The sequence below is a fragment of the Athene cunicularia genome (assembly GCF_003259725.1).
Source record: "Athene cunicularia isolate RWA chromosome 10 unlocalized genomic scaffold, athCun1 chr10_part1, whole genome shotgun sequence".
NCBI classification, from domain to species: domain Eukaryota; kingdom Metazoa; phylum Chordata; class Aves; order Strigiformes; family Strigidae; genus Athene; species Athene cunicularia.
In genome coordinates this window covers 8,799,276-8,809,631 of record NW_020799112.1, presented here as the reverse complement: position 1 = coordinate 8,809,631, position 10,356 = coordinate 8,799,276, and the positions used below count along the sequence as shown (strand labels likewise).

Below are 10,356 nucleotides of genomic sequence, written 5' to 3'. Positions count from 1 at the left end.
AAAAGAAAAAAAAGGAAGGAAAAAAAAGTACAATAGAAGAAGCTCCACCCTAAACCCAGACCCTAGAGCAGCTACATTCTGCCCCTATCTGTGTCCTCCCCTCTCCAGCACACGAGGCCCCAGCCTGCTCCATTATCTCCCCCAGCCAGCGAGGTGGCTCACTCCCACCTCTGGACACGTTTGGGAGGAAGGAGGTGAAGGAGCACAGCTGCAGTGTGCTGTGGGAGGACAGGTTCTCTGCAAGAGAACTGAAGCTGATCTCCACACTGCACAGAACATGATGAATTTTTTTTTCCCCTACCCTCTTTGCAAAGAAGTTTGCAAGAGCTCATGTCGGAAGATGAAGCAAGGCAGGAGGGTGTTTGGGGAGGGAAAAGCTCGCAGCTGCAGCAGCCAGCAGAGTGTAGAGTCAGCTGTGGTTCCAAGCTATGCAACAGACCAAAGGCACAGAGTGAAGCAGCACCTGAACGTCACACTGAGAAAGAAACGGCACGGGTCCTCACCCTGGGAGGTGGGACTGCCACCCCTTCACCCTCCCCAAGGGCAGGATGGAGGCAAATGGGGAATTGGAAAAAACTTCCTCAGGGGTAGAGATTTGAGAGGGAGGTGGAAATAGCAATGGATGTTGAAGTAAAACCTTTTAATATGGTGGTAGAATAGCCAACTGGCTTCTAGTTTTAGTTTGCCCTTTTCAGGGCAAGAGTGCTGCTTTCCCCTCTGCTTTTCCGAAAAACTTTGCTACAGAACTGCAGAACTTCCTTGCTGTGCCCAGTACCAAGATACTGGGCAAAGGTACAGTCAAAACAACTGCCCAGGGCAGCTGTCATGGAATAAAACCAGCCAGGTTTGCAAGTGGTAGAAAGTCTGGTTGGATTGAAGAGTTGAGTAGGAAACAGCAGAGCAAAGGCTCCTAATGCTCCCCAAGGGTTTCTGCAGCAACGTCATTTCGGTGCTTATGTGGTCAGAGGTATATCGACACACTGAATCGCTTCTGAAAGAGCATAACTCCATGGGAAAAAAAAAATTCAACTCAAAATTAAATGGCTTTATGCTCCAAGAGATTTAAGAATCCCGTAGGAAATATATGCCTGCAAGGGGAGGATGAACTGGGCTGGTGGGGCTTCTTACAACTTCTCTGCCACGTGCACGCTCATCGCCGCATTGCACCCGGCTGTCCTGTGTACAGTACAAGCAGTAGGAACTACCACCAGCTCAGACACTTTTTATAAGTATTAAAATGACCCGCAGCTATTTGCCCACAGCCTCACAGCCTGCAGTCGTGCTCATCCCACTCTTCTTCCCCTTATGCTCCGACTCGCCATCTCCTCCTGAAGAACTTGCTGGCAGCGTCATCCACCCCCCCCTCCCCGGGAGAGGGCAGCACTCTCTGATGCCCCTCTGGTTATTAATGGGCACTTTTCCAAGGCCCTGGCTGCTGCACAGAGGTCTCCTCTCAAAGCTTAGCCCTGCTGCAAGGATGCTGGGCCTTATCCAGACACACTACAGCCCTGACAGTTAGCAAGCACAGAACTGTGTCAGTATAGAGAGGGAGAAGCAGAAAGGTGACCTTAGCAAAGCTACATTCCATCTAAAACAGCTCACTACCACAAAAAGTATGGCAGAAGGACTAAAAACCTATTCCTCGTTTGTTTTTCAGAAGTCTTTGTAATCTTAAGGAAAATTCCAGCTCCTGAATCACTCTCCAAACGTCTGCTGAACTTCCCTGAAAACACACGGTAACACTACAAATTTTACATCTCTTTCCTCACCTTCTGTGACCAAAACACAGAATAAAATGTTGCCTGATGCCCGCACGAGCAGCCTTCCTGAGTCTTGCTATATACCCAGATGAGATGAGTGGGCCTCAGTCTGAACCAATTTAGTTGTATCACACTGCAGTCTCTAATACTACAGACATGTAGATGCGCAGTCAAGATTAGGGAGGACAACCCACATGTATCTGGAGAAAGAGGTTTGAGGGAATAAGTGTCCTCAGCTAATTTGCGCTAGCTGCAAAGACAACACAACCTGCAGAAGTTGTGTATCGTTGACCTCATCACTGTTTACGCACTAACTGGAGTAAGTACTAATACAAGTACAAGACAAACCACATGACCCTTACTTATCTTCCCCCAAAACTGCTGCATAGTGAGAAATAGCGGAAGAACAACGTGCCACAGGGAACCAACCACCACAAACACCATTGCAGTGCTCACCTGAACAGCTAGCAAGGCACCTGCAGGTGAATGTCTAGCAGAAACCCTCAGATGCAGGCAGGTAGGCTGGTTCCTGCAGTATGTAACCGTGTCTTCCCCAGCCTTCATGACAAGGCACCATCCGGTGCTTGGGTGGGGAGATGACGCATTGCACAGCTTCAACCAAGCGTTCCTCGCCCATCTCACCATCCTGCCTCGTCCCGTGCATCCCCCAGGGTGGCTCGGGGCTCTGCTGCCCCTCTCCCCACGTCGGGCAGGTGCCATCTGCTTGAGCAGGTGCTTCCTGGTTGCCGGCACACCTTCTGCTTGAGTGTTATTGCTCTACTGTTTGCCGGTACCAGTCCTTAGTTTTCAGCAGTCATACATAAGCAAGTAGGTTGCTCCTTCTCCAGCAAACCCTCTGGACCACACTCCTTGGACCTGTTGCCTGTGGCCATTCCAGTTGCTATTTCTGATATCCCAGATGCTTTCAGCACACGACATCACATCTCGACAGAGGCTGCGCTGTTAACTGTGGGTTAAGCATGCTCTAGATCTCTTCAGGACCTTCATGACATCACGCTCTACATTAGCGCCTGCTTGATAACTCTTATCTGTTTCCTAGTATAGTTACTGCATTAAGCTGCGTTCCCAAATGCATATATGACTTCCTTAATATAGCCATGGGGTCTGCTGCAAGATTCCACCCTATTCCTAGGGGAAGTACAGGCAACCATATGTAAGCAGCCGCTGGATTTCATGGGAGTCACCACAAGTGGCAGCCGGGACCCGCTCGCCATGCGCGGTACCTGGCTGGACCCCCCCTCCCGCTTCCCTTTTCCAGCGCCAGCTGCCTTGCTGGAAGGGACCGTACTCTTGAGTTATCAATGCACAATCAGTAGAATATAATTACACACAGACAACTATTAAGCTGCACATGTTGCCACCTTAACCTTTAATCTACATTTCCATTTCAACAGGTAAAAAGGCAAAGTCTCTACTTCAGAAAGCCTACAACCAATGGGGGTGGGGAGATCCATGAACTTGGGACTAAGTTCCCAAATCCCGTCCTGTAATTGAAGGCTTAACAATGTGACAGAATGACAGAGTTGTGGATATAATTTTGAAAGATAAGAGGCAAATTTACAAGTACAAATACCATTCTGCTGGCTTTACAAGCACAGACAGCAAAGGCTGTAACATCTCATTTTCAGCACAATGGACCAGATGCTTTTGAAGTGTATGCTGCATGTGGTACCCCTAGGTCAGGAATACCCCATGTGGCATTTTTTTTGAAAAAAACACCAGGTAAGGATGAGGATGTTAACTCTGCCTTGCACTGCTCCTAACCCAGCGATCCAGGGGAGCACTGAGAGAAGCCCTCTATACCTCTTACCCCAGTGGAAACCTGATTTAGAGGAGGGCAGAGTTGTGGAAAGGAGGGAGGGGAGAGCAAGGAAAGCCTGCTGTGGTTAAGTGGAAGCAAAGTTCAAATTACTTTTGAAAGCAGATACAGGGTTGTGCTCTCTCAGATGCACAAACTCTTCAAGACACTTGGGTTCTATCTTTGGTATTTTTTTGGTCTCAACAGCCTGCATAATCCATCCAAAGCTCCACAGTGAAGAATAATGATTGCTGCCTATTGTAACCAGACTGCCAAGACTTGTGGCCTCCTGGTGCTGGCACTGTACTCTAGGCCTGTACTCACGCAGATTTGGGGATCCTTCAGCAGAAACAGATCCTCTCAGGTTTCTATTCCACTCGATTTATGCAGCAAAGTTCAAGTGAAGTCAGCCCTGCTCTCATTTGCTGGGGAAGGCACAGGTTTGACAAGGCTCAAGATAACACCCAGATCCTGCAGGAGCCCATCATTCATGCTTAGGCTCCACAGTGATGGTAAGGATATCACATCCCCTACACTCATGTTAGAAGCTTCCCCCAAAGTTACTACAGGGGGAGATAAGCGTTGCATGGATTTCCATTTCAGATACTATCTGGAATGTGACTAGGACAAAAAATGGCTTGAATGAACAGCCAACTTAATACCTTGGGCTAACAAAGCTGCTCTGAAGGCTCAAAGACATGATGCAATTTCTGCTCCAAGATGATCACCAAAATGTAATCAAACTGAAGAACTGATTTAAAAAGCAGAAAAAAAACTCGATAGTATCACATGCCATTCAACACCTGCATTCAAGATTGATCTTTAGCCATGTTAGGATCCCCCATGTTAGGATCCCCCATGATACAAACACAGAACAGAGCCAGGCTACACAAAGCTCAGCTCCTGGGGGACAAAGGCACAAAAGGAACGCAGAATAACCTCTGGCCCAAATCACAGCAGCTCCTGGGCTGCTGTACATCCATGAAGACACAGCTCAAGAGCTGTTCAGCCTTCCCAGAGTGCTGCCTGGCCAGGCTGTGCCCCCTCCTAGCTCTGGCGTGCTGCCCACATGCAGGCAGGGGAGAGAGGGAGGCAGGTGCCGTGGCACTGACTGTGCTGGCTTGGTGCCACGGGGGATTCCCGTTCAGCAGGGCAATCCTCAGCTGCTCCTTCTGGGCAGCTCAGCATCAGCCCATGGAGATGCTTGGGGATGAGGATCAAGCCACACACAGAATTAAATTTAACAGGGAAGGGGAAATTCCTATAGTGTTGACATTCTTTTCCTCCCCCAAGACACACAAGTAAAAAGCAAACCAGAATAAAGGCACCAACCACAGGTAACAGCAGTAAAGCTTCTTTCCTTACCAAACCAACATTGCAATTCTGGATTTTGACACATCTCTTCAAGGCTTTGTTATCATAAGTATCTGAGATGAGATAAACAGATTTAACTCGCAGTCCATGTCTTAAACTAGCTCATCAATGACAACTGACCTTGCACAGGCTCTGGTCATTACTGTACTGGGCAAAGAATCTGCAAATCCTGGGGCAGGAAGAAATGCTGCATAAAAAATGCCCACATAACATGAACCACTTCCCTTGAGATCTGGGCAAGATTATCTAGCAGTACTTGAGAATCCTATCAGCAGAGGCAGCGACTGATGGCGGGGAAAAGACTGCATGGGATTAATGACTGCACCTTGTAATTTTGAGCAGTGCTCCGTTACCACCATTACAGACACCGGGTGCAAATGCAGAGCCTCATCCCGGCTGAACGCCAGGTGCCTGTCAGGACTTCAAAGAGGTTCAGGCTGAAGTTTACAGGATTTCCCCCCAGACGTACTCCTCACAGCCCAACAAAGCTGTCCCTTCCACCAGCACTTTGCAACTGGCCCCTTCCCCACTGAGCAGTTCACATCTGCTGCACAAAGCAGCTGCCAGTGCAGGCTGGTTCAATGGCAACCCGCTCCCCTTTTAGCTGTTTTGCCTATTTTTTACCCATTCAACACAGCTGAACACCAAATTCTTGCAACAAGGTCATGTGAAACTACTACCAGACCTGAAAATCCACCTAGGGTTTCTCCAAATGACGTGATCCTGTCAAACTTTCATATGTGAATTCCCCTCCCACATGTCTTTCTTGGAAACTCACACCAACACTGTTAAAACACTTCAGCAGAGGGTTTTAGAAGCCCAAAATTGAACTTCCAGCATCCCGTTGATAAAGTTTTGGTGCCTCTCACGTTTTTCACTACAAGCACCAACACACGTGGATGTGCTCGGATCCCAATACTGCTGTCTCTGAACTATAATGGCATGCTTCTCTACAGCTCTACAGGTTTACTCTGTGTTTGTAAACTACACGCTAGTAAATGCTTTGTATTTCATGTAGTTGATCCAACAATTGTGTGATGAAGAAACTCAGATTTACTCCAGATAAGGGTGCAACCAAGGAATTACATGAGAACACTTGCCTAGGGACCAAGAACGGTCAAGTGACAACATGAGCACCTCTGTGGACGTCTGTCAGCCTGGGCTCAAGCAGCTTCTTAAACCCCTGTCCTCAAGTTCAAAGCAGTGCAGTAAACTAGCAGTTTAAAGACACCTTTTAAACTCCCCTCAAGCTGGGCTCTGTTTCTGTTAACTCCCACAAGAATAAGCACAGTGTCCTCATTTTGCTGGCCCCCACATGTATGGGGGACCCCACATCATCCCTACCCTGGCAAAGGGAAAGGAGCAGGAGAGACAGGGAATTTATGTTTTGTTTGGTTGGTTGTTGTTGTGAGCTTTTTTTTTTTTCTTTTTAAATCAAAGCTGCTCTGTGTTTGGAGACAGCTTAAGGCTGCTTGCACAGCTCAGAAAAAATCTGGCTCAATATCAATGCATTTACTTTTTTTACTCTTTAATATTTTACACAGTATAGCTGTAAACCCTGAGAGCAATACATATGGCGCCAACTAATTTTACATCCTTTTGCTCTGTTCTATGAGAAACTAAAGGTCTAAGGGAAATACCTAAGTGGCAGAAGGGTGAACTGTCTTGGCAATTCTGACGTCTTACACTTGTATCTAATTACAAGGCATCTCCAGTACTAAAAAAGTTGCAGGAAGAATAATCTACTCTTACTTTTCTCAAAAACGCACCCCCAACCAAGAAACCCCGTGAGTCACAGATATATTTTCACACATTTACAAGGGTCTGTATAGCCATATGCATAAGCAACACACTAATTAATAAATCGAGAACACACCAGTGACACAAGAAGCTGGTTCATTCAAAAGCATATAGCTAGTTTTCAGTTTTGTTTTTACTGTTATCAGCATAGCTCTGTAAAAACTCCAAATATTTCTGTAGACAGACTGTTTCAAATACATAATAAAATTGCTTCATCTTTGCATTAAATGCTTTTCAATATTCACTTTAATGTTGCTTCCTTCTCTCTTTTCTACAGATGGTATCACCTCCCAGCAGAGCATTTCGCTCTGCTCCTGGCTGGGGTGGGTGACATTGCATGGGTCACTTCAGCTCCACGTCTCAGTTTCTCTCTGAGAAACAGAGCGCCTGACACCACATCCAACGTGCTCTTTCATTCATGGTCAGCTATTATTAAATAAAATAGAAGCAAGACATTAAGACAGTGTACCTTTTATCTGAAAATTCTCCAGTTTGAAATTTCCAGCGTTTAGCTGAACCGCTTCGTTGGTTCAGTTGCACGTACTCCGAATTGCCCTCAGCAACAAAGGACTGATGTAGAGACACACATAAAAAAGAAACACTGCATTTAAATGAAGACTAATTTTAAGAGCTGCATATTTAATACGGAAAGCACTCTCTGAAGATGTCAGCTGCTATAGAATGCACTGGCAAATCATACTTGTAAAAGATAAGCTTCTCCTAGCTTTTTTTATGGCTTTAAAGGGAAAGTGTTCAATAGACCAAGTCGATGGACAAACGAGTGCTCTGATAGTGAGCACAACTTTTACACAGTGGCGTAAAGGCAAACCACTGAGGCTTTTTTTTTTTTTTTTCCTTTTTGGAAGTATTGCAAAGGTCATGCTTACATTTGCAAGGGCTTCACAACTGATTTTAGCAACCTAGTCAAAAAATACAGACTATGTATTTACTAGCTATTTTGTCTGAAGGATATCTGGGCAAAAGAGGAGACAGGAAAAAATTATATGCAGAACAAGTCCAGTAGTGTCACATAAGTAGCTGGGAAATGTCCATCACTCCAAAGCACAACAAAACCACCACTGCTCACTATTCCCACTTGAGACTTGTACCTCGCTGCAGACACAGAGGGTTTGGTTCATCAAGCTGAGCTGTTTGTCAATCAAGGCTGCTGAAAGCCATAATGCACTCCGCAAATGGCAAGCCTGTCTCGTCTCAGCGAGTGGCAAGGAGAGGACCTCTCTTCCTCCCCTCCCAGCACCCTAGGGCAAGTCCTGCTTCCTCCCAAGTAGGGTGCCAGGATCCCAGTAGGTCCCTGGGATTCTGGTGTGCAAACCAGAACTACTACTCCCATAACCTTCCCTTACTTTTAATTCATTCAAAAAACACTCAAGACACAGCACCCACACAGGTTTCACAGGTCTGGTTCTTAGTTTTTAGGCTTTTTCAACTTCCCAATACCTTATGGCAAGAGGATGGGGGGAATAATCCCTAAAATGAATGAAACTGGAATAATCAAAGTCAGCCTTATGGGATGCAAATGTTCAAGCAGTCAGTCTCCAATACCTGCGCCACCATTCTACGTACATTCAAAAATGCATCACTGATGTAGATAATATGGTCTTTCAAAATATCGTACTGTATTTATAAGTCGTAAATCCTTGCATGTGGTTAGCAGTACCTTAAAACATTCAGTTTTTGGTGTACAGTTAGAGCAGAACAGCAGAAAGGTATATTCTATTTATTGACATATAACACACAAATCCTGCTGCAAGGATGGATTACAATAGCTAGGCTTAACCCTAGAAGGTTTATACTAAGTTGGGGGGTTTCTTCTTGTTTCAATAACTATTTTCATTTGGTGGGCAGGACAAGACTCCTTACTTCTTCAGGAGATGCATTTCTTGATGGACCGCCAACACAGTTAACATCAACTAAAGCCAAGCTATTTCTCTTAATGCTTTTTTATCTAGTCAGTATTTGGACACACACCTGAATCATATGGAAAACTCTGTAACTGTGACTGCACTCTATATATTGCTGGTCAAAAGGGAATTCTCAAGAGTTGAGGGTTAAAAAAAAGAAAAATCTAGCATTGATACTTTCTATCAGCATCACAGAGAAAGGGGAAAATTAGGCAACCAGTTTTGGACCCATATATTGGTGTTCTTTGATTCTAAGTCTTTCAAATGCTTAAAACTTGGTCCAGGTTAAGAGAATTTGCCACATACTTCCCTGGTCAGTCCCGCAGTCAGCTATGAAACCAATCTAAATTTCAGAAAGGATAGCTCACACATCATGCCTGTTCTCCAGCCTGATTTTTGTAGGCTGCAGTCCCTCCAAGATGAGCATCCACCCAATAGGATGCTCGTTCTAGAGGTTTGCATCTGGAAATCAGAGTTGTGAAAACCAGCTGTTATACAAACTTGGGAAGTTTGCAAAAATGACAGCTACTTCTTTGTACATTTACGCGCTGCTGTCAGCTACATAAGTGGTTAAGTGATACAAGGCTGCAAAAATCCATGAGATAATCTGCACACACCACACGGAGTTTGTACGTGCTGATCTCATGCCTCCCTAGACACAACCGTATCTCACTTTGTTTCAAGCTTAGAGTACATCCCCTTCCCATTTTGAGGTTGTTCAGTCTGGGGAGAGTAAAAAAGTATGTATCTGCACTAATACGCAAGTGCAAAATATTTTTTTAAAATGCGGGTCTTTGAAGTGATGTGTGTCACTTTAAACTCTTTATGGTTCTTGCAAGCACCACAACAAGGAACTAGCTTGGGGAAAAGAGTCTTTTTATTTATATTCTTAATTTTGAAACACTTTGTATAGATACTTGCACCGTATTTCCCTTCAGTGTTAAAATCTACAGAAAAACAGAGAAATCTGACTGTCAAGTTAAGTTTTAAAGTGCAACATAGAAGAACTCTAAGAAATACTCAGTTACAGTCAGTATTTTATCACTGTCACAATTTTGAGCTGATAGAGCACTAAATCCTCAGACTAAATGAACCAGCGTAGTAGCCATAAAGCAGAGAAGATGAGTTTTGAGCATAATTTTGAAAACCTACCTCCGTGTCACACAGCTAAGAGCCTCAGTACTGAACCTGTTCCACAGTCTTTGCGCTTTACTAATGAGTTTATGATGGGAATGAACAAGAATGCCCACAAACACGTCCAGGTGAGCACCCCTCTGCGAGGTCAGTAGTTACACCATTACCAGCTGATGGTTCTGGAGGAAACCCACATGAAATAATCATACCTGGCCCATTTCTGGCATGCAGTTAATTATAATGGACAACCATGTTGGTAAGATCAGCAAAATGACAAAGGCAAGTGCACTATTGACTACTGTAAGCAACCATTAAATGTAATGGGATAAAAAGTTCTAATATCTGGGCAGAAAGTAGGTGTGCAAGCTCAACTCTGGCCATACAACACACAGAACAAATTTCAAGCACTAAAACCCCAGCCCTATCACCAACGCTGAATTCATAGAAAAATGGAGGGAGAATTAAAAAAAAAAAAAAAAAAAAAAAACTAACCAAACCAAAACAACAAAAAAGAGATGGAGGAAGAAAAAGAATTACCCCTATACAA

General features: G+C 44.8%; 1 protein-coding gene across 2 annotated transcripts in view; it reads right to left on the bottom strand.

Moving 5' to 3' along the window:
- Window positions 1-2,339, bottom strand: part of ANP32A (acidic nuclear phosphoprotein 32 family member A) — a 9,428-nt gene extending 7,089 nt beyond the window's left edge. For both annotated transcript variants that reach the window (XM_026855931.1, XM_026855932.1), the window contains exon 1: window positions 2,217-2,339. In XM_026855931.1, the coding sequence (XP_026711732.1) occupies window positions 2,217-2,324 (108 nt within the window). In that variant the 5' untranslated portion in view covers window positions 2,325-2,339. The remainder of the gene's footprint in view (window positions 1-2,216) is intronic.
- Between the last annotated feature and the right edge of the window lie 8,017 nt (window positions 2,340-10,356).